Source organism: Neofelis nebulosa, chromosome 3 (genome assembly GCF_028018385.1).
Source record: "Neofelis nebulosa isolate mNeoNeb1 chromosome 3, mNeoNeb1.pri, whole genome shotgun sequence".
Taxonomy (NCBI): domain Eukaryota; kingdom Metazoa; phylum Chordata; class Mammalia; order Carnivora; family Felidae; genus Neofelis; species Neofelis nebulosa.
This window is the reverse complement of record NC_080784.1, coordinates 15,043,652-15,067,865: the sequence shown is the minus strand read 5'-3', so window position 1 is coordinate 15,067,865 and position 24,214 is coordinate 15,043,652. Positions and strand designations below refer to the sequence as shown.

The 24,214-nt window shown below is 40.6% G+C and overlaps 1 protein-coding gene and 1 pseudogene across 4 annotated transcripts in view; both read right to left on the bottom strand.

Moving 5' to 3' along the window:
* Positions 1-24,214, bottom strand: part of WWC2 (WW and C2 domain containing 2) — a 207,582-nt gene that overhangs the window by 74,120 nt on the left and 109,248 nt on the right. For all 4 annotated transcript variants that reach the window (XM_058719941.1, XM_058719943.1, XM_058719942.1 and 1 more), the window contains 2 exons: positions 20,305-20,508; positions 19,418-19,494 (listed from right to left, as the gene is read on the bottom strand). In XM_058719941.1, coding sequence (XP_058575924.1) covers positions 19,418-19,494; positions 20,305-20,508 — 281 coding nt within the window. The remainder of the gene's footprint in view (positions 1-19,417; positions 19,495-20,304; positions 20,509-24,214) is intronic.
* Positions 10,296-16,626, bottom strand: LOC131506382 (mitochondrial import inner membrane translocase subunit TIM14-like; annotated as a pseudogene).

Here is a 24,214-nt window from a genome sequence, read left to right as displayed (position 1 = left end):
ATACAAGATATATATTTTTTTTTCCTGTGGTCCCATATATTCTTGGTAATGACAATGCTAAGATGTGATAGGTCAAAAAAAAGAGCAGAAGCCTGGTTTCATCACAAACTAAAGGTCTTCACGGGGCTGTCAAATTTATTTCCGTATTATAGCCTTAAGTTTTAAGCACATTCTGTTACACAGTATTTCCACGCGCTTTTGAACTATTATTTCCTATTCGGTCTATCCGTTCCACAAATATTTACTGACTTTCCACCATGTCAGGTACTGGGTCTGAAGTGTGACTAAAGCAGACGAGACCTTTGCCTTCATGGGTCCTACAGAACAACAGGGGAGCCAGACGTTGGGCAAATAATCATCTAACGACCTAAGTCTTACCAATTACCACGGGGACATAAAGGAAGGGTTCAGGATACTTCGGGATAAAAAAGAACGATGGGACCTGATTTAGTGAGAAGCTGGATGGAGCCTGTGTGTGGAAAGGCCAGTTAAGCAGAGCGGGTCGGTGGGGCTTCGTTTGGTAAAGGGGGTCCTCAAAAGGTAGGGCTCACGGACAAACCCTAAACTGTGGGAGGAGGGTACTTGGCAAGTTTGGGATTTAAAGGACGTTACCATTTGCTGAATTACGGAAGTGTTGCGTAGCATGAGATGGGACTGGAAATGAAAGCCTTATTGTAGAGTCGTGAAGCTATGGGGAAGATTTCTAAACCTTAAGAACAATGAGAGCTGAGGAGGAATTTAAGAGCATGATCTGCTTTATGATCTTTAAGAAACCGCCGTGATGACTCAAGTGATTGGACCAGTGGGGCCAAAAGGGGCCGTTCTACCTGCACCGTGGGCTGGCCTTTGAGCAGTGTATAGAGAGTAGAGCCCAGAGGAAGAATATATTGGGAGGCAGACTCAACAGGACTTGGTGATGGACTCATGTGCAGGGTGAAAGAGACGATGTGCCCAAGATCACTGCCAGGAGTTTTACTTGCCAGGTGGGTGCACGAAGGTGCCTCCCTGGAGGGTGGGACCAGATCCTGGGGTAGGACCGAGGGTGTTTTTTAAGACGTTTAATTTTCTGATACCCATGAAACTTCAAAGGCGATTAGAATATGGAGGCTTGATGTTCAGAAGTGTCTGGACCAGAGATATAAAATTGAAAGTCACTGACATAAAGATGATACTTTAAATGCATGAGAATTAATGAGATCCCCTAGAGAGAGTGCGTATTGAAAACAGAAGAGTTCAGGAACACGCCTCAGGCACCTCCATCACTCAGAAGTCTACTCGAGGAAGGAACAAAACACACTGTGAAGTCGTGGCAAGAGAAGTTGGAGGGAAAAGAGGGCATCTCGGAAAAGGAGAGAAAAAAAGTCAAGGAGGAGACGAGGCACTATGCAGAATAAAACGGCAAGGACAAGAGTTGTGTAAGTCTCCTGTTTGTATACCTAAGGCACAGGGCTTTGGGCATTATGGATATTCAGTAATTCATCTGTTGGTAAATTACCTGTGGAGCTTATCTGAATGGCTAACAGTCTGTGTCCCAAGGCACTTCCATTTTATTAGGGAAAAGGAAAAAACAAATAATGATGTTGCAAGGCCCAATCTAGAACTACAAAGAGAGGTGCAAACAATGCTACCAGAATCCCAAGAACAGGAGTACTTGTGGCTGTCCTCAGAAGCAGGGGACTTTGGAGCTGGATTTTTGAAAGTGCTTGAATATTCATCACCAGCAAGGAGCTCATTCACAGCAGATCCTCAAGACTTTCCAGTTGATTCGATTATTATCATGACAAAAAAGCCATCAGCAATCAACAGCTCTTTCCACATGAACTTCTGCTTCTGACAGCACTCTAAAGAGCTGTTTACCGAAGACTGTAACATTTTTATTTTAAAACAACAACAACCAGAGTTAATCCAAAAATCAAGAGCAACTCAAATAGCTTGGCTGAGGCCTGACTTTACCTTTGAAGACACCGTTGATACAAACAATGGTGATGTGGAACCCACTTAGAACAACCAAATTAAAACAATGAGCATATCTCATGGACATAAAATAGCATTCCACTTAAAATCATTTGGACTGCGATGACCCACTCGACCCACTCGTTTTAATTTCTTTCAAAACTTTTCATTCAAAATCTAAAGTTACCTTTTGACCTTTCAGACTCTTCTGTTTAAGTGATGTGAGATTTTATCGTATGTCGTCGAGTGACCAGGATAGAGGAAGTTAAGCTGTGCTTTCTTTCATTCTGCATTATTAATTTTCCCTAAAGTTGGCTCTAAGCCACTGTTTTCATCTTGGGGCGCGGAGGGGGGGGGGTGTCCTCTTAGTGAATTACCTGAAGGATTCTTACCTCAGAGTCTCAGTGTTGCATTTTATAATGTAACCTATGAAAAAGCCTGATCCTGTCATAATGACAAGTGAAAACAGGGATTATTTCCAATCAAACATCATTTCCAATTATGTTTGGTTTTAAAAATATGGTCTGAACTAGTTCAACAGCCCTTCTTCTCCGAGAACCTTGGACATCCTTAGCTACTAGAGGATCACAGTGTCTACTCTTTCATTGCCCAGCTCACCTTCAAGGTAAGACATGGAATGTAAACACTAACGTCCTTCAATCACAGCTAAAGGACTAAGCTAACGCTGACTTGGAAATTTAGCACAATGTAGGGAAGCAATGACGAGAGCTACAATTCAGGGGGATTTTATGTATTCCAGGCATTGTGCTAAATATAAATGCCGATTTTAAATCCTCGTAACTACTCTATAGATAGTTTTAATTCTTATTTTATAGGTGAGGACTCTCAAACCAAAAAAAGAAGAAGTAAGTAATGTGCTGAAGGCTACACTGCTACCAAAGAGTGGAGAACGATCCGGAACCCAGGAGATGGGTTTTAAAACGAACTGTAATTATACAAGTGTTAGCTATTAATGGCACGGTAATACATTTTGCTAATACAAAAGACAAACTAGAGTTTTGGAAAATGATCCAAATAAAACCTATGGCCCTTATTTACCTTAGAAACTTCATTATTCTTATATCCCACCCAAACTGAACACACGAACAGTCCACAAGCCTTAGGGCCTATGTTTTTTTTCTCTTATATACTCAACTTTCTGCCATAGCCAACCATCTAATTTCATAGACTTACTTCTAAGAAATCAAATCTCACAACACAGAGTATCAAATTGGAGGCAAAAGACCCATGGCTTTTACACATTTCCTGCTTTCTACACTGACTACACTAAAGCAACTGACATTTTAAATTGATTTCGAAGTTATTTCTGAAAACCAGGAAGATACTGTGATTAAACGTGATGAGTGTGACTGGAAATCACAGTTTCTTATCGTTTCTTACAATCCTGGTATAATAAGTTTTATTTTAAAAGAAGGAGAAAGAAGATGACACTGAAAGAAAAGTAAATTCCGGAAATCTGTGAACCCTGGAAGGATCACAAGACAGGCAGGTTTCATACATCTGCCCTAAAAGTGAACCTTGCACCATTAAAACTATAATGAGCAAAATGGCATTTTACTAATGACTACCTTCCCTTTTCACTACTTTCTCTACTGTCTTGCCAAGAGCTCCTTTAGCAAACCAACCAAGGGCAACTGTCAACTTGCTCCTTCTAGAAATCTTTCTCTTCACAATTGCTTGCACCTCACTAAGTATCCTTCACCACCCTGCCTCATCTCAAGTCACCTTTAAAGAAAATGAGAAATCAGCTCCAGATAGATAAAGGATCAATAATAAACAATTTTTTGACTTTACTAAAGAATAGAGGAAAACAGAGGTGCCTGGGTGGCTCTGTCAGTTGAGTGTCCAACTTGATTTTGGCTTAGGTCATGATCCCAGGGTTGTGGGATTAAGCCCTGAGTTGGGCTCTGTACTGAGCATGGAGCCTGTTTAAGATTCTCTCTCTCTCTCTCTCTCTCTCTCTCTCTCTCTCTCTCTCTCCATATGTGTGTGTGTATACATATATATATACATATATATATATATGTATATATATATGATATATATATATGTAAAAAAAAAAAGAATAGAGAAAACAATCCCAGATGCTGTTGGAGCCATTTGTGATAACTAATACAAGGATTCCAGCATCAGAAACAAGATGACTGAATACAATATATGTGTATGTATATGTGTGTGTGTGTGTGTGTGTGTGTATACATATAAGTCAAACTTTAACAACAATAAAAAGAAAATGAAACAAAAGCCACTGGAAAAAACTGTACGATATATTTATGAAACATATTACCCCAAGATACACATATTAGATAAAAATATAAAAGGTCAATGCTAGATCCCTATAAGTAATTAAAATAAGCCAGTAAATTGCCATATGGCCCAGCAATTCCACTCACAGGTATTTACCCAAGGAAAATGAAAACATATGTTCACGCAAACACTTGTGTAGTAGTGTTCATAGTATTCATAATAGCCAGAAAGTGGAAACAACCCAAATAAACACCAATTAATGAATGAATAGATGAAACTGGTATATCTGTACAATGGAACATTATTCAGCAATAAAAAAGAATTAAGTACTAATATATGCTACAACATGGATGAACGTTGAAAACATTATGCGAAGTGTAAGAACCCAGTCACAAAGACCATATAGTGTATGATTCCATTTATGTGAAATGTTCAGAATGGATAAATCTGGAGACAAAAAATAAATTAGTTGTTGCCTGGGCTTGTGGGTGGAGAAGAAAGGTCTGGGGAATGGGTAGGAACTGCTAATAAGCACAGGGTTCCTTTTGGGGGAAACCAAAATGTTCTAAAATTAGATTGTGGCTAAAGGTATACAATTATGAGTATATTTAAACCCAGTTGAAGCTCTGTTATGTGTATACATCTTTAGGGTTATGTGCACACATATTTATGTCCTTTGATGAACGGATTTATTAGTATAAAATCCTTGGTAATACTATTCTGTTCTAAAGTTGACTTTGATGTTAATATGGCAACTGCAACTTTCTTTGTATTTCCATTTTCATGGTAGATAGTTTTCATTCCTTTCATTTTTAACTTACCTGGGCCCTCATATTTAAAATAGCTCTTTTGCAGCCATCATAAAGTTGGGTCTTATTTTAACCATTCTGATCATTTCTGCCTTTTAATTGGAGAGTGTACACCATTTACATTTAGTGTGATTATCGATACAGTTGGGTTTAAATCTACTATATTTGTTTTCTACTTGTCACATATATTCTTTTATCCTTTCTACCTCTATTCCTTCCTCGTTTTGGAGTAACTTTTTTATGATTCCATTTTATTTCCACTATTAGTAATAACTCTAAAATCTCTATATTTTCTCAGTGGTTATTCTAGGGCAGAGATCAGCAAATGACAGCTTGTGGGTCAAACACACCCTGTGGCCTAATTTTTTATGGCTCATGACTTAACCATGGTTTTCATGTTTTTAATAATTTCCCCCAAAACTGAAAAGAACACCTAGGGCAGAGACTGTATGTGGCCTTCTCTATCCGTTTTCTGTTGCTGCAGAACAAATTACCACAAAATTGGCTGCTTAAAATTACACTCATTTAATAGCTCAACCAAGGTCTAGCTTGTGAGTTCTCTGTTCAAAGTATCACAAAACTGAAATTGAGGTGTCAACCAGACTGAGTTCTCACATACGGAAGCTCTGGGGAAAAATTCAGTCCTAATTACATTCTTGCTATTGGCTGAATTTAATTCCCATGGCTCCATAAAGGACTGAGAGTAAGTTTCCTCACTGGCTGTCAGCAAACGTCACTTTCAGGTCCTTTCCCTGTGGGTTCCTCCATCCTGAATACAGAAATGGTGCATTAAATGCCTGTTGTATTTTGAACATCTGACTTCCTTCTCTATAACCAGCTACAGAAATGCTCTGTTTTTTAAATTTTATCATTTTACTTTATTTCATCATGAGAAGTGTACTCTTTAATCCCTATCCCCTATTCCCTCCATCCGCCTGCCCCGCCCCCCCCATCTCCTCTCTGGTAACCGTGTTTGTTCTCTACAGTTAAGAGTCTGTTTCTCTCTCTCTCTGTCTCTGTCTCCCTTTAGAAATGCTCTGTTTTTAAAGGGTTCATGTCATTGTTTCCAGCCCACCAGGATGATCTTCCTGCTTTTAAGTTAAATATGCCATATAACATATAACATAACTTAATCATGAAAGTAAGATCCACCATATTCTGCTTGGAGATGACGTACAGTATATACTATCACCAGGGAAGGTGGGAAAACAGGAAATCAGAGAGGATACCCTATAATTTTGCTGAACATTTCTCAAAATCTAATTTTTTCCTATTTGGATATTTATAAAAAAAAGTTTTGGCCACTCCTGCTTTAGTGTATAAAATATACAGGCTACCTGCAAATGGTATTATATTTCTTACGTGCCTTGTGACAATATCAGTTTCTTTTCCCCCAACCTTTGCGATATCCTGTATTTTGCTTCTAGATATTTCATAAACCCCATCACGTATTTTTATTATGTGTGTTTAAATAAGCAAATATATTTAAAAAGACTTTAAATTACTAAAAAGTCTTCTAGTCACACACTTATTTACTATTGCCTACATTTTTCATTACTTTATAGAGATCCAAATTTCCATATGGTATTGTTCTCTCCCTACTTGAAGAAATTCCCTTTAGCATTTAGTATATTACAGTTCTAAAGGCAATCAATTCTCACAGAATTTGTGTCTGAAGAGATTCTTTATCTTACCTTCTCTTAAAAAATTTTTGTGGTAAAATATACATATGATAAAATTCACCTTTTAACCATTTTTATTTGTATTTATTTTTATTTTTTAATGTTTTTAATATTGAGAGAGAGAGAGAGAGAGAGAGAGCACTAGCAGGGGAGGGGCAGAGAGAGAGGGAGACACAGAATCTGAAGCAGGATCCAGGCTCTGAGCTGTCAGCACAGAGCCCAACACAGGACTCGAACCCATGTACTGCAAGATCATGACCTGAGCCGAAGTCCGACACTTACCTGACCGAGCCACCCAGGCGCCCCAACCTTTTAACCATGTTTAAGTGTACAATGTAGCGGTATTAAGGGCAACCATCATCACCGGTCATCTCCAGAATATCTTCATCATCCCAAATTGAAACTCTGTACCCATTAAACACTAACTTCCCATTCTTCCCTCCCCCAGTCCCTGCTAACAACTATTCTTTCTTTAAATTTGCCTATTCTAGGCACCTCACATAAGGGGAATGATCACAGTATTGTTTTGTGTCTGGTTTATTTCACTAGGCATCATATTTTCAAAATTAATTCATGTTATAATATGTATCAGAATTTCATTCCTTTTTAAGGCTGAGTAACACACACACACAAACATACACACACACCGTATTTTGTTTAGCCATTCATCTGCTGATGGATACACAAGTTGTGTAGTGGCTAATTTTGTGTGTCAACATGGAGAATGTTTTTGAGTGACATTAACATTTAAATTAATGAACTGAGTGTGCAGCTTTACCTCTATAATGTGGGTGGGCCTCATCCAATCAGCTGAAGACTTGATTAGAACAAAAAGATGAGCTTCCTCAAGTAAGAGGGAATTCTCCAAGAGACTGCCTTCAGACTTCATGTGTACCACTGGCTCTCTTGGGTCTCCACCTGTAAGCTTTGCATAGGAACCACATCTTTGGCCAGTCTCCACTGCAGATTTGGATTTGCCAGTCTCCACAATCATGTGAACCAATTCTTATTAATAAATCTCTTTCACACACACACACACACACACACACACACGCACACGCACACACACACTTAGTTTTGTTTCTCTGGAAAACTCAGATTTGGATTTGCCAGTCTCCACAATCATGTGAACCAATTCTTATAATAAATCTCTTTCACACACACACACACACACGCACACGCACACGCACACACACAGTTTTGTTTCTCTGGAAAACTCTGACTAATACAGGTTGTTTCTACCTTTCAGCTATTGTGAATAATGTCACTATGGCCACTGGTGTACAAGAATCTGCTTGGGTATTCCTAGAAGCAGAACTGCTATTTCACATGGTAATTCTGTTTCTGAGCAACTGGTATACTGTCTTCCACAGTGGCTGGACCATTTCCATCCCCACCAGCAATGCACAAGCATTCCAATTTCTCCGCATCCTCAGCAATACTGGTTTATTTTCCACTTTAGAAACAAAAACCAAAACCTCCTAATGGTGTGAGGTGATATCTCCATGTGGCTTTGATCTGCATTTCCCTAATGAATAGCAGTGTTGATCATCTCTTCATATGCTTATGGAACATTCGAGTCTCTTCTTGGGACACGTGTCTCTTAAGTCCCGGGCCCATTTTTGAAGTGGGTTGTTTGTTTTTGCCTTCAGTTTTGAAAGATATTTTCATTAAGTGTAGCAATCGAGGTTGACATTTTTTCTTTTAGTATTAAGATATCACTCTACTGTCTTGTAGCTTGCATAGTTTCTGATGAGCAGTCTGTTCTGATTATCTTTGTTCCACTGTACCTAATGTGTTTAATGTTCCACTGCATGTAACGTGTTTAGTTTCTATGGTTGCTTTTATGATTTTTTTTTCCTTATCACTGATTTTCAGCAATTTAATTATAATATACCTTGGTGTGATCTCTGTTTTTATTCTGCTTTGGAGTACCTATGGATTTATAGTTTTAATTTCGTTAAGTATTTTTTGTGATTTCTTCGTCCTGGCTCTTTAGTGGGGGCTCTAACATATACATCAGGGCATGTAAGATTGTATCGGAGGAAATTAATGCGCTGTTAAAGTTTTCTCAGGCTTTTTTCATCTGTGTAATTCATTTTGTATAGTTAACTAGTCAAGTGTCTTCAAATTCACTGATCTTACTTAGCATATAGGTTCTTCTCAACTAGTGTCATTTTTCACTTCTGAGATTGTATTTTTAATCTATAAAACTTCTATTTTGATCTTTTTTATATTTTTATTTCTCTCCTATTTTCCTCTACATTGTTGAACAATTTGTATAATATATTTTAACATGTTTGCTTGCTAATTAAATAACAGCTGTCACTTCTTGTTTTTCTCACAAGTCATATTTTCTTGCTTCTTTGGTTGGCAATTTTTAAGAGCTTCATTGGTGTATAACCGGCATATAATAATGTGAGTGTGTTTAAACAATACACTTTGATAAGTGCTGACCTGTATATACCCACAAAACCACCAACATAATCAAGATAAAGAATATATCCATCGTTTGCCTGAAAGCTTCCTCATGCCCCTTCGGGGGCCCTTCCTTCTGCCTCTCCTCACTACTCTCATTTCCCAACGTGCCTGGAAATTTTCGACTAGATGTTGGCCATTGTGAATTTTACACCATTGGTGCTGAATTCTGATGTATTCTTTTAAAGAGTGCTGGACTTTAGTCTAGCACAGAGTTAAACTGTTTTAAATAAACGTGATCTGTTCAAGGCTCGCTTGTGGTTTTTGTTAGGGCAGCTTGAGAGCAGCCTTTAGTCTTAGACTAATGTGGTCCCACTACTGAGCTCTCTTTCTACTGCCCCATAGCGTATGAGGTCTCTCCATTCTGGCTCATAGAACACAAACTATTCCGAGCCCTACGAGCTCTGAGAATTGTTTGTCCTACTGCTTTCCTTCCCCATTCTTGTCGTATTTTATACCATGCTTAGTACTCAGAGATTTGAGAAGATCACACTGGAAGGCTCCAGAGCTTTTTCTTGTTCCTTCTCTCTCTGTAGCTCCTTCCTCGCTAGGATTCCCCACAAATTCCAGACGCTTCCACTTCGCTGAACTTTATTCTTCTGTTTCTTCAGCTCAAGCACACAAGTAGACTATGTTTTAGACCTTCTCCCTCCACTGGAGATGGTGTGATCTCAGGGCTCACCTATTCGGTTTCACTTCGGTAAGAGATTACAGTGCTCAACTGCCTGTTATCCAGTGTCTGAGAGCAGCTGTTTTATAGATTTTGTCCAGTTCTTTAATTGTCAGCTGTTAGAAGCCAATTCCTATAGCAGCTAATCCTTCCTGGGCTGTAACGAGCCACTTCGAGCTTTTTTTTTTTCTTTTGCATTTTATTTTATTTTTTTCAATATATGAAGTTTATTGTCAAATTGGTTTCCATACAACACCCGGTGCTCATCCCAAAAGGTGCCCTCCTCAATACCCATCACCCACCTTCCCCTCCCTCCCACCCCCCATCAACCCTCAGACTGTTCTCAGTTTTTAAGAGTCTTTTATGGTTTCACTCCCTTCCACTCTAACCTCTTTTTTTTTTTTCCTTCCCCTCCCCCATGGGTTTCTGTTAAGTTTCTCAGGATCCACATAGGAGTGAAACCATATGGTATCTGTCTTTCTCTGTATGGCTTATTTCACTTAGCCTAACACTCTCCAGTTCCATCCACGTTGCTACAAAGGGCCATATTTCGTTCTTTCTCATTGCCACGTAGTACTCCATTGTGTATATAAACCACAATTTCTTCATCCATTCATCAGTTGATGGACATTTAGGCTCTTTCCATAATTTGAGCCATTTCGAGCTCTTAAAGGAGATTTGTGGGAGGGGCGCCTGGGTGGCTCAGTCGCTTGAGCGCCCGACTTTGGCTCAGGTCATGATCTCATGGTTTGTGGGTTCGAGCCCTGTGTTGGGCTTTGTGACGACAGCTCCAGATTCTCTGTCTCCCTCTCTCTCTGCTCTTCCCCCGCTAGTGCACTCGCTCGCTCTCTCTCTCTCCAAAATAAAAAACAAACATTAAAAATGTATACGTATTAAAAGATAAAAGAGATTTGTATGATTCCAACAGCCTACAAAATATCTCCCTTTTGGACCTATCTCCTCAATCTTCCTTTCTCTCTCTAAAGGCACAAGATCTAAATCTGGTGTCCGATTGGCTAATCTCAAATCATGAAACTCTATTTTCCTACGCCTTGAAGGAGCTCTCTGATTCTGGTTCTCTGATAAAGTAGAAACGGTTAGTACCATATCTCCCGCTCTCAACTCTAGAAATAAACATGCACATGAAAATGGTGAAGATTACAAAATGCATATAGTATAAATATGCTATTTATTTATGTGAACACATTAGGTCAACGTGTTTATTGTGCAAGTATCAAGGAAAAGTATCAGAATATAAGTACTAGTTTGAATACATGCATTGTAGTATCTTTATCACATACAGTTTCACAAACCTGAACTCCCACGGCCTTTCAAAAATGAGAGAATGAGTTTCCGGGCTTTACAGAATCATTTAAAATTGATCACTTACGAATTATCATTTTCCTGTCTGCCTGTGACTACATATTTTCTCATAAAAGAAGTTAACTGCGTTTCATTTTATAAATTGCCGTCAGCATTACGGATGTAAGAATGTTTTTGAGTTAAGAGGGAGGAGATTGAAGGTCAGGGCCAGAGAGGCTGAGATGGTAGTTTATCTGGGTGAGAAGAAACGAAGCCTCTCCCCAACAGCACAGTGTCAATAAAGGGTTTCTTTTCAAGTATATATCGCTTTGCTTGCTGGATGGCCCCTGTCAAAGCTAGAAAAGGAGACCAAAATCCTTAGAGAGAAAGAAAGAAAATACGATGAAATCAATGGATGTGACTAAGTGTCCCAGAGTCACTTTCCTCAAGGTCTGAATACGGTTTTCGAAAAAAGCACTCCTAGGTTATGAATTTTAATTACTTCAAGTTCCTAGCACATCATCATAGAGACAACTATAATGTGGCTCTTGCATTCAGTAGAGTCCTCCTGCCTCCTTTTCTCTTTCAGTCTGCTCTCTCTCTTTCTGAAGGAATGTGAGTCAAGTCACATCATTCCTTTTGCTCACGATTGAGACCGGTGTACTATTTTCTAGCCCAGCACCGACTGCAATGCAAATTCATTTCTGAACGTCCTGAAGGAACGAGAGCCTTGCCTAACGTACGGGCTGGTGCCAGAGGCTTCAGTACTGCTCCAGCTCCTTCAATATCCGGTAAATCACAGCTGGAAGAACTTGGGACGTACGCTAAGTCTTAAATGTAGCATGAGTATAAAGACACCTCCTGTGTCGGGTCGAAAGACAAGCCTTATCGGCAGCAATGTACATTCGCAGAAGGCATGTTTTTTCTTCATCTGAAGCACACCGCTAGGATTTTGGTGTTAGTTACGTCGTTAGTTAAAGTGTAATAATTCGATGTTCACATGAGTTAACTCTATCCACAGGAAGGGACAAATTGAACTTTAACTGCCATTCTTATAAATCTATGCACAAGATTACAAACAGGTAAGATGAGAGACGACTTTTCCGAGTCCATCACCGCCGCTAAAAATAATTCAAAGTGAATTCACGTTAACAATGTGGGAGTAAATATATTTGAGAACAAAATATAGTACACAGTTTTTAACAGAAGTGGCTCACTAACCAGCCATGTGTTTGGAGTGGAGTGTATATAATTTAACTAAAGGGGCCTTATTTATTTATTTATTTATTTATTTATTTATTTATTTTTGCAAAAGTAAAAGTTGGATCACATAATATGTTATAGTGCTCAATAAATTTCTCAAATGCATTTGTATTTCTAGGGATTTTCTTTTACACTTCTAACATTTTATTTCACTTTAATAAACAACAGTAATAATTTAAAATTCACCACCTATTTTCTCCACCATATTTTCATCAACTCTCACCTATATGTAACTGGGAATATAAGTTTTTTATGTGTGTGTTTATATGTTATTATTAATTCCAGTGCAGTTAACATACAGTGTTATGTTAGTTTCAGGTGTACAATATAGTAATTCAACAGTTGCATGCATTACTCAGTGCTCATCAAGACAAGTGGACTCTTAATCCCCATCACCTATTTCACCCCTCCCCTCTGGTAACCATCTATTTGTCCTCTGTAGTTAAAAGTCTGGGGTTTTTTGGTCTCTTTTTCTTCTTTGATCATTTTTTTCTTAAATTCCACATATGAGTGAAATACTATGGTATTTGTCTTTGTCTGACTTTGCTTAGCATTATTCTCTCTAGATGCATCCATGTTGCTTCAAATGGCAAGATTTCATTCATTTTTTATGGGTGAAAAAATATTCCACATGCACCATATCTTCTTTATTCATTCATCTATCGATGGCCACTTGGGCTGCATCCATATATTTGCTATTATAAATAATGTCGCAATAAGTATGGGGATGCATATATCTCTCCAAGTTAATGTTTTGTATTCTTTGGGTAAACACCCAGTGGTGCAATTCCTGGATTTCTTTTTCTATTTTTCTTTTTCTTTTTTTTTTTTTTTAACTTTGAGGCATCTTATAAAAAGCTGGCACTCATCTACATAAACTAACGAGAACTTAAAATTCATCACACATTGACTTCATTTACTAGCTTGACTTTCTAGTCAATCTTTAGCTTCATTGACTTTGGCTGCTATATAAGGAGATCCTCCCTTGTCTGGATGATTTAAAAGCGTAATTTGTCAATAAGAAGCTCTTATTTTTCCTTTATTAACAGCAGGGCTTACATCTACTATGAACGCTGCTTCTCGTTTTGTCACTTCAAACCCACCTCTCTAATATTCTCCATTGACGCAGATTTTGGTAGACTTCGGAAAGCTGGTCTTACTCGAGGCTCCACACGTTTCATGGCTTGCACAACATAATGGCCTGTGAATCCTGCTGCGGCAACGGTCAGTCCAACTGCGACCGCTGTACTGGCAATGGCTGTGGCTCGGCGCCCCGGGCTCCACGCGGAGTGCAGTTCATCCCGGTCCAAAGCCACAGCCACCAATTCCACGCCTCTACCAGACAGTGAGGTGGCCACCACCAGTAGGCACAGAACCTGTTTTTAATTTTTTTAGAACTTCCATTACTGTCTTCCACAGTGGCTGCACCAGTTTGCATTCCCACCAACACTGCATGAGGGTTCCTTTCTTTCCATATTCTCGCCAACACCTGTTTCTTGTGTTTTTGATTTTAGCCACTCTGACAGGTATGCGTTGACATATCCCTGTGGTTCTCATTTGATTTCCCTGATGATAGTGATGTTAAGCATCTTTTCAAGTGTCTGTTGGCCATCTGGATGTCTTCTTTGGAGAAATGTCTGTTCATGTCTTCTGCCCATTTTTGAATTGGATTGTTTGCTTTTTTGAGTTGTACAACTTCTTTATATATTTTGGACACGAACCCTTTATTGGATATGTCATTTGCAAATGTCTTCTCTCGTTCACTAGGTTGTCCTTTAGTTTTGTTGTTTCCTTTGCTGTGCAGAAGCTTTTTATCTCGATGTAGTCCGATAGTTTATTTTTGCTTATGTTTCCCTTGCCTCAGGAGACATATCTGAAAAGATGCTGCTATGATTTTTCTAGGATTTTTATGGTTTCAGTTCTCCTATTTAGGTCTTGAATTCATTTTGAGTTTATTCTTTGTGTATGGTGTAAGAAAATGTCCAGTTTCGCTCTTTTGCATAGAGCTGACCAGTTTTCCCAGCACAATTTGTTGAAGAGACTATCTTTTCCCCATTGCATATTCTTGCCTCCTCTGTTGAAAATTAATTGATCATATAATTGTGGGTTTATTTCTGGGCTTTCTATTCTGTTCCATTGATCTATGTGTCTATTTTTGTGTCAGTACCATACTGTTTTGATCACTACAGCTTTGTAATATAACTTGAAGTTTGGAATTATGACACTTCCAGCTTTGTTTTTGTTTTTTTCTTGTGTCATGATTGCTTTGGCTGTTCAGGGTCTTTTGTGGCTCCATACAAATTTTAGGACTGTTTGCTCTAGCTCTCTGAAAAATGTTGGTATTTTCATAGAGACTGCATTAAATGTGTAAATTGCTTGGGTAGTTTAGACATCTTAACCATATTGTTCCTCTAATCCATGAGCGTGGAATGTCTTTCCATTTCTTTTTGTTGTCTTCAATTTCTTTGATTAATGTTTTATAGTTTTCAGCGCACAGATCTTTTACTTCATCGATGACGTTCATCCCTAGGTATTTTGTTTTTTTCGGTACAATTGTACACGGGATTGATTCCTTAATTTCTCTTTTTGCTGCTTCATTATGAGTGTACAGAAATGCAACAGGTTTCTGTATACTGATTTCGTATCCTGCAACCTTACTGAATTCATTTATCAGTTCTGGTAGTTTCTTGGTGGACTCTTTGGCATTTCCTATATGTAGTATTATGTCATCTGCAAATGGTGAAGGTTTTACTTCTTCCTTACCAGTTTGGATGGCTTCTATTTCTCTTTGTGGTCTGATTGCTGTGGCCAGGACTTCCAGTACTATGTTGAATAAAAGTGTGTTTAACAAAGGACATCCTTGTTTTGTTCCTGACCTTAGGGGGAAAGCTCTCAGTTTTTCACCGAGTCCAATGTTAGCTGTGGGTTTTTCCTATCTGGCCTTTATTGTGTTGAGGTATGTTTCCTCTAACTTACTTCGTTGAGAGTTTTTACCATGAATGTATGTTATGGAGTATAAGTTTTTTAAAATATCAGCTGAATTTAAAGTTTTAGTTTGTACGAGATATTCCATTCTCTATCCCAAGAAGGCTATGGTCTAGGTATCTATTATGAATAAATTAAATAGTATTTTTTCCCAGTTTCTTGAGAAATAGCTGACTTCTCTGTAGAAATAATAAATTTTGCAGTAAAAAGTTTTTACGTTCCTCTTCCCAAGAAAGATTTTCTCATACAATTAAGTGACACCTCTAAAACTCATGAGTATATTAATAAAAAGCATGAACTTACTTATTTCACCATTTCAATAATGAGGAATAAGATGTCAAGAAGTACTATTATCCCTTGACCAAGGGGGAAAAGAAAGCCCAATCATCACCAATACCTATGACCTAAAACAGATGTTTAGATAGATGTTCCTAAGCACCTAGCTCCCCAATACTTGACCAACTAGCTCTAATTCAGTAAAACAAGTGCACGACATCTACTTACACCATTACATCAAGATAATGAAGCATGAAGCTAGTGTTTGGCTATGCCTGAACACCTGCTGGTGACCAAAAATGCAGGCAGGTACTTGAGACCCCAAAGCAAGGAAGAGTTAGTTCATTCATGAGTTATTATTTCTGTGGCATCAGCTTGTGACAGGGACTAACAGACAGGGATTTCTAAAGGGGAGGCAAGCCAAGAAGGGCCAAGTCACCAAAATCTAGGAGACTCTGCCAAGTCACCCATCCACTTCCGGATGGCGGAGGCATTCCAAAAGGGCTACCTGGCCAAAATGCGCACAAACAGCAGAGCGAGGGCACCATCTGTTTCACAGTGTTCAGACCACGACAGTAGCAGCATAGACCACAAGGGCCAATTTCTGTGGGAGTGCTTATAAAAAGGCATTTACACTGACAGGAAGTGTTAAACTATTCACCAACAACAAAGACGAAGACAGTCATTTCTGATCTCCCACATTCCAGCTGGTTATTAATGTCTTACACCCTCTTCTGGAGGGAAGCGCTTTCTTGAGGCGGGCACTCCCTTAGAGCTCATTTTTGTGGCCTCACAGTGATGAAACGTATATATGAAATACAGACTGTTGATAGTAAGAGTATATCAAACCTGGGGCAAGATAAGCTTTTTTTTTTTTTTTTTTAATATATGAAATTTATTGTCAAATTGGTTTCCATACAACACCCAGTGCTCATCCCAAAAGGTGCTCTCCTCGATACCCATCACCCACCCTCCCCTCCCTCCCACCCCCCAAGATAAGCTTTATCTAAGAGGGCCAGCTGCGTTAGAAGACAGGTCTGGGGAATGTGACCACTTGGGGTCTCCCCCAATTCCAATGGGACTTCATTTCCTTCTAAATGCTTATGTGGATGAGATATCCTACATGCTTTTGCTTTTAAATCTTTTCTTTGGTTTACATCTTTCCTAAAAGGAAAAAATGGAACACTATTCCTCTTGTGTAATATTCCATTTACAACGTGTTTTACAAAGATAAGAACTGTGAAAAACTGTTAAAATTTCAAAGGGCAATCATAAGTGGTAATTTCCTGAGAAGTGCATAGCTCAAGTGAGTGCTGAGGTTTACTAAGAGTAAATTGGACAAAATATCCTCATTTCCGTTTTTTAGGTAAGGTATCTAGCCAAGCAGATCACAGAAATGTGTAGACACAGGACTGAGGTACAACAACAAGGCATCTGACCAGCCATCTCATGATATTCTCAAGAAATGCACAGGGGAATATGGCAGGCTGATGGAGTAAAGGGTCAGTGATACGCTGGACGGATGTTTATGGCAGAATGACACAGAACACTTCTATTAATGATTTCATAAATTAAACCAAGAAATCCAAACTGAAGGGAGATACAGCTTCTAAGAATACAAAGTGTTTTCACATTCTTCCTCTGAGAATAAATAGAAAAGTTGTGAGAAAAAACAAAACAAAACAAAACATCTACATGAAGACACTGGAGAACTACCAAGGAAGCAGGAATTTGTGCTAAAGACTCAAAAGGTAGGGAAAGCTCATAGTCAGGATCCAGACTAGGCGATGTTTTTCCTTTTGAAGCATTTGTGTGTACAACAGAGAGGCTGAAAAGGTGGGAGAAGACAGTGACTGAAGCCACAAGTACAGAGCTATTATTGGTCCCATAGAGGTGAGAGGTTCAGGGGAGAGATTTGGAGTTTGACCTCAGTCGAGCAGAAGGGGCCCTCATAAACGTTCTCAAATTTCAGTTGGGATTTTGAAGAGCTCTGCCCTAAGAGAAAGGGTAGACGGGAAATAGACCCGCTCTTAGAAGAATGAAGCCCAGATTTCAGATAGCTTGACCCGAGACGGATTTATAATTATCGACCCCTGGCCTAACTGCCCATGAGAAGCAAAACTAAATCGTCACTGAAGGATGACAAGATCATCCCAAAGTTCAAATTATCCTTATACTTCTTCATTCATAATATATGGCTCTTAATAAAAAGTAAGCAGAGATACGAAGCTTGCCCAAATAGTGACCAAAAGTCATGAGAAACAAACAGACCACATTGAAGAATCCAACATACAGGAAATCTAGACATTGTATTAATAAAGATGTGGAGCTTAAAAGCAACGGATTATTTTGTTCAAAAACCTACATATCAGTGTGCAGAATGTGGGCAAGTAACTAGAAATAAAAAATACTCCAATGGAAATTTTAGAACTGAAAAAGACACAGTGGAGAATTAAGCTGAAATCAGTAAAAAAAAAAAAAAAAAAAAAAAAGGTAAGAAAATCCTCAACTGTTTAAAAATTAATACGCTTATATGAGAAATCATAAAGAGTTAGAAAATATTTTGAGCTGATAATAAAAATACAAAGTTCGAAACCTGGGGGATGAATGCAAAAGCTATGTGTAAAAAGTAGTTTAAACCTGAAGGGCAGGTATCAGGAAATTAGAAGGCCCGAAGCCCTTCGTCAGCAAGCGCTAACGTTGAAGCATGTGTGTTTTCCGACATGGCAAGTCCTCTCCGAGTTTCACAACAAATGAAAACGTGTACTTACGTGCACCAAAAGATATGCATCACAGAAAGGTATTTTTTTAATTACCGGAAATTGGAATAAACGCTAACATATACCGGTAGTTAGAAGAGATACAGAAATCAGGGTTTGCAGACAAAAGGGGATGCTTTAACGCAGTGAAGGCTAACGTGGATGAATCTCGAAATGTTCCTTCAAGGGAAGCCATTCATGATGCGTACGGTAACATTCCCGTTTTACAAAACTCAAAGCGAGCAAGCAAAAAACTCCCCTACCATGTTGAGGCGGCCAGTGTTACCTTTCGGGAGAAGGACAGCGTCGATGCAGGGACGCAGTGGGGGCTTCTGGAGTCATGATAATAATCTACTTCGTGACCTACGTCCTGGTTGCATGAATGCAGTTACTCGACGAACGGTCTTTTAGACTCCAAACATCAAGGATACACAAGGTCTGGCCTTAGCGGCAGTTTGGTCAAAAAGATTTAAGGTAAAAGATCAGGAAACAAAGCATGAGGCAGTGTGAGGAACGAGTGAAGTGTGACCGAGAGAAGGGATGATGTGGGAACACGATTTGTGGGCACCTGTAAGTACCAGCTCGTCCAATGGGAGGGCAGTTACCCTCAGCTCTGGAAGACGCTTTCCAGCATGGTCAGGGAAGGTTACAGAGACTCAAATTTTGATTTAATATACTAAATATTCTAAGTCTATTGTAATGTCACATTAGTGTACATTAAATAAGTACATTTAACATACTGGGTGCGCATACTACACGTAACACGATGTAGGTAATAACAATCGCCGAGTAACGGAACACCCGGTCTCTCCAACAAGGACGGTCTCGGGCACTGAACGTGGTAACAAAGGCGGGATGGCTGGCTTCCGGGAAAAAGTGGAGGACGTTCCTGCCAGATCCCTAAAGCCCCTCCGTCACCCTCAGATTCGATGCCTATGTTAAACATAGAACCATGATGAAGAAAAACCTTACCCTTAATCGCGTAGTGGAGATCTCCGCTTTTAAAATATCGGGATCGTACTTAGTGCTGGATGAAGATCCTGAGAATACTTTTCAAAGAGAAAAAAGAAAAAAAAAAGAACTTTTACCAGTTGTAGAACTAGTCCTCAGCTGGGAATTTACAAACTCTAAAAACAAGATTTACATGCTTTTGTGGATACTTACTTTATAACTCCTTTATTGTCATTCATCAGACACCTAAATATAAAAAGTAGTCTTCAAACCTTTATACTTTTTTTTAAAAAAAAAACTCAAGAAAGAGGAATGCCTTAAAGACCATGGAGCCTACTGGTTTCTGGATTTCACACCTATGTGCGAACTCTCAGAGGACCTTCCTGTGCACACGATTTGTCAGAGCTGTGCGTTACCCAGAAACCGGTAATTTAAGCACAACTTCTGAGCCGCTCACATCAAAACTGCTTCTTTAAACAAACCAGCTCCAGGCGATCCATTTCTGAGATGTAAGCGGGTGATCGACAGAAAACTTCATTCCAGCCAACAGTTCTAGCTCCTCCCGCTAAAATATTGTACAAGAGCAGCAAAGGGGGCCGAATTATTTGCCTTGACCCGCAGAGGTAAACATTAACTCGTAAATAAATAAAAGGCAATCAGGCAGAGGAGTGAAAACCACCAGGGATTGATGATCCACAAATGAGGGAGGGACTGCTGCCTGGACGGAGGGGAGGCGCCTTGCTGAGAAGTCTGCGGGGTACCCTCGCCCTCTCTCCTGGCTTCCGGGGACTTTTTCTGCCTAGGAAGGGACAGGCCTCAACAGGCAACTCCAGCGAAACGCAGGTGGCCTTCTCTTAGCTACACTTTGGTCCCCATTCTCACAGTCTGAACAGCCACACTGCACTTACAGCTTGTGTGAGAACTTGACTTCTCCTTATAGGCGTCGTTTAATCGTACATATTCATCGAGGGCCAGGGCCAGTCTTTGCTCCTTCACGTGGTACAGCTCCTTCTGTGTCCTGAGAGCATCCTGGGCCACCGAGAGATAGTCCTTGAGCATCTTCTCCTGTTCCCCCCTCCACTGTTTCCGTGGATCTTCAATCTGTGTGGTTTCTGAAAATACACCAGGTGGGTTATTATTTAGAATTTAATGATTTTTTTTTTTTTGGATTATTTAAGCTTTAAAAAAAAAAACAAAACTTACCAGCTTTAAGTCTTATATACTCGAGGCAGTTTGTTGGTTATTTGTGAAGTGACTTCTCCAGAAATCTGATACAAGTTTTATTTACCCCCAGGGCTCCCCACAGTCCACTCACTCCCTTTCAGATCATTAACAGTTTATCCTCACTGGGAAGCCATCCTACACCAAGTTGCCAAAGTCGGCTTCCTTAGCTGGGGTCCCGCCATTCCTCTCAAGAATTCTCTGGCTCCCCAACACCTACAGAATAAAAGCCAAGCTATTTATGCCAGCATTCAAGGCCCTGTGTGATCTGAACCCAATCTGCTTCCCACGGTGCATGTTTCCATTTACTTAATCCGGGACGCCATGTTGCCCCCTACCTCAGCGCTACTCAGAGTCTCTGCGGGCAGACTACACGGGTCCACGAACTCTCTTACGCGTCCACTGCAAAAAGTGGAGAGGTCACGGGGAAACATTTTGAAATCTTCATAGCAACTTTATATAGTTATTGTATAGTGATGACTCTAATAATATTGGGGCTTGCATTTTCTACTTTTTTTCCCCTTTTTCAAGGAATTCATTTTTACTGTACTTTACAGAAATATCTGTCATTCCACAGTGGGTGTGACATTTAAAAACAAGCCCAACGCAGAAGCCAAAAAGCCAAACCAAAGCCTGGTCCTGGTTGAAGAACACTCTACGGCCCGGTTCTTGGTTCTGCAGTTTTGGATACTAGAATTGCCCAGAGAGCTCTTACAAAAAGAAAATCTCAGCCCATTAGAGTTTCTGTGGGTAGAACCCAAGCAATGGCGGGTTTCAAAGTTCCACAAGAGATTCCAACGAACCCCTCTGCAATGGCCCACACACTGCCTTCTCCATGAAATTATCCAAACGATCCAATCTCGAGCTTGCCCAAACTTGCCCGCCCTGCCTCGCCCATTCCTCCCCACGGAAACTGCAAAGAAGGCTCTGGCCAGCGCTCGCTCCTCCTGCCTCCTGACCCAACCAGGGGCTTCCCCCTGTGGCCCTGCAAGCATGGACAGGGGGACTGTGGTACAACTTCCTTCCATGGCACCGACCTCCCTGGGCTGACAGGCAGTCACCTCCATGAATTAAATCAGTTACCGCCAGAACAGGTGTGTCAAGACGGGTCTGCCGCTGTATGAATACGAGAACCTGTTCCTGACCAATTAGGACGGGAAAATTAATTTGTTAATTTGCTGGAATGTTCCACGGCACGTGCTGTTTAAGATGTTTTGCGTGTGAAGCCCAATCTTCCGGTACCCCAACTCAGTATTACCGGTTGGCCCCGGAGGCTGCAGTAAGTCAAAACCCAGACAGTGATATGAGGGGATCTGACGTGGACCACGAGAACCTCTAGGGGCCAGGCTGGTTCTGGAAACGTCTAACTAATGTGGTGTCTGGGGATAAGGGATAAGGGATAGCACTAAACTGGAGTGGTTCAGCTATGACCCCTGGGTCCCCTAGGGCTTAGAGAGGCTTTGGATGATTTACAAAATGGCCTGAGTTAGCCAGACACATTGCAGCCACTGACTCGGGCCTAGAATCTTTGCTTCACAATCAATGGTACAAAAAGTTGAGCGTCCTCTAAAGTAGTATTTTGAACTCTCGTTTTGCTTTAAAGTTTAGTTTGGTTTATTTATTTATTTTTTAACATTTTTAAAATTTATTTTTGAGACAGAGACAGACACAGCATGAACGGGGGAGGGGCAGAGAGAGAGGGAGACACAGAATCGGAAGCGGGCTCCAGGCTCCGAGCCGTCGGCCCAGAGCCCGACTCGGGGTTGGAACTCGCGGACCGCGAGATCGTGACCTGAGCCGAAGTCGGATGCCCAACCGACTGAGCCACCCAGGCGCCCGTGGTTTATTTATTTTGAGAAAGAGAAAGAGGAGTGCAAGCAGGGGGGCCGAGAGAGAAGGAGAGACAGAGAATCTCAAGCAGGCTCTGCACTGCCAGCATGGAGCCTCGATGTGGGGCTCCATACTGGAACCGTGAGATCGTGACCTGGGCCGAATCCAAGAGTTGGATGCTTAACCGACTGAGCCACCCAGGTGTCCCCTGAGCTCTAATTTTTAAAGACGTAAATATTCCAACATGCAAAAGAAGCATATTTCATGTAATTATGAGAAAAAAACCATGCTGGAGGTCAATGTCTAAAGAGATGTAGGAGGGGACAGTCCCGGTTGGACAGCCCCTCCAGCCCAGAATCCTCAAGGACATCATCACGGTGGGGCAGCCCAGCCACCTTGGAGAATAAGGAGAACGGGCAGCTGTCAGCTAATTAAGAGCCTAAACTTCTCTTTTTTCTTTTTTACACTTATTTATTTTTGAGAGACAGAGAGAGACAGAGCCCAAGTGGGGGAAGGGCAGAGAGAGAAGGAGGTACTGAATCCGAAGCAAGCTCCAGGCTCCGAGCTGTCAGCACAGAGCCCGACGTGAGGCTTGAACTCACAAACCGTGAGATCATGACCTGAGCTGAAGTCGGAGGCTTAACTGACTGAGCCACCCAGGCGCCCCAAGAGCCTAAACTTCTCAATTGAAGATATTCATTACAACTCAGGTCTCCGGCTATCCAAGCATTTCCAACATGTAAACGCCATCTGACTCAAAGTCCAGAACTCATCCTCTAACGAATGCGAATTTATGGTCTTAGAAAAGTTTTCCCCATTGTGGATGACCTGTAATAATCCTCACCTTCTCATATTCCTGCCCCTTGAATATGGGCTATACCTAGTAATCTGCTTCTAATGAGTACGGCAGGGATGTCACTTGGGACTAGATTACAAAAGGCCGTGCGGGCCACCTTGTGCGTGCCCTCCCTCCCTGGCTCCTGGCTTTCCTTCCGTGGTGAAGCAAACTGCCATGTCGTAAGCTGTGCTATGGAGAGGCCCACGTGACAAGAAATGAGGGGGGCCGCTGGCCCACAGCCAACAAGGACCTGAATCCTGACAACCACCACGTGAGTGAGCGTGGAGGCGGATCCTCCCCCAGCAAACCTGGCTGACACCCTGAGGACAGACAGCCTGTGACGCGGCGAGCCAGAGGATCCCGCTAAGCCTTGCCTGGACTCATCACCCACAGGAACCATGAGGTAATAAATGTATTGTGAGCCACTGGGTTTGGGGGTGATGTGTCCCAGTGAGATATATAACTAATAAACTACACAACTAAAGGGCTGATACAAAAACAAAGTGCAGGTGAACAACTTGAGATATTCGTAATTTGCAATAGTTACAGGAAGATATGTACCCCGAGTTCTCCCTCAGTATCTTCAGAGGTTTCGTCTACTCGTATTTTCTCTACATATTGGGGAACTGGTGTAGTTTCAATAAAATACCTGTCGATGGCTAAATTGCCACAAAACACTGAAAGTAACGTTGACATTTAAATGAATAAAGTGCAATAATAATAACAATAATAATAATAATAATAATAATAAACGATGAGCGTTTATTTGGACAGATCAGCAGAAACACTCCAGTAGGCTGGTTTAAATACTATATGCTACAAGGGCTGCAGCGGGAACATTTACATTTCTGAAATGCCATCCAAATCAAATATGAGCTACAAAGAGGGTTCCCGAAGGCACCTCCGAAGGCTTCATAAAGCAGGATCGT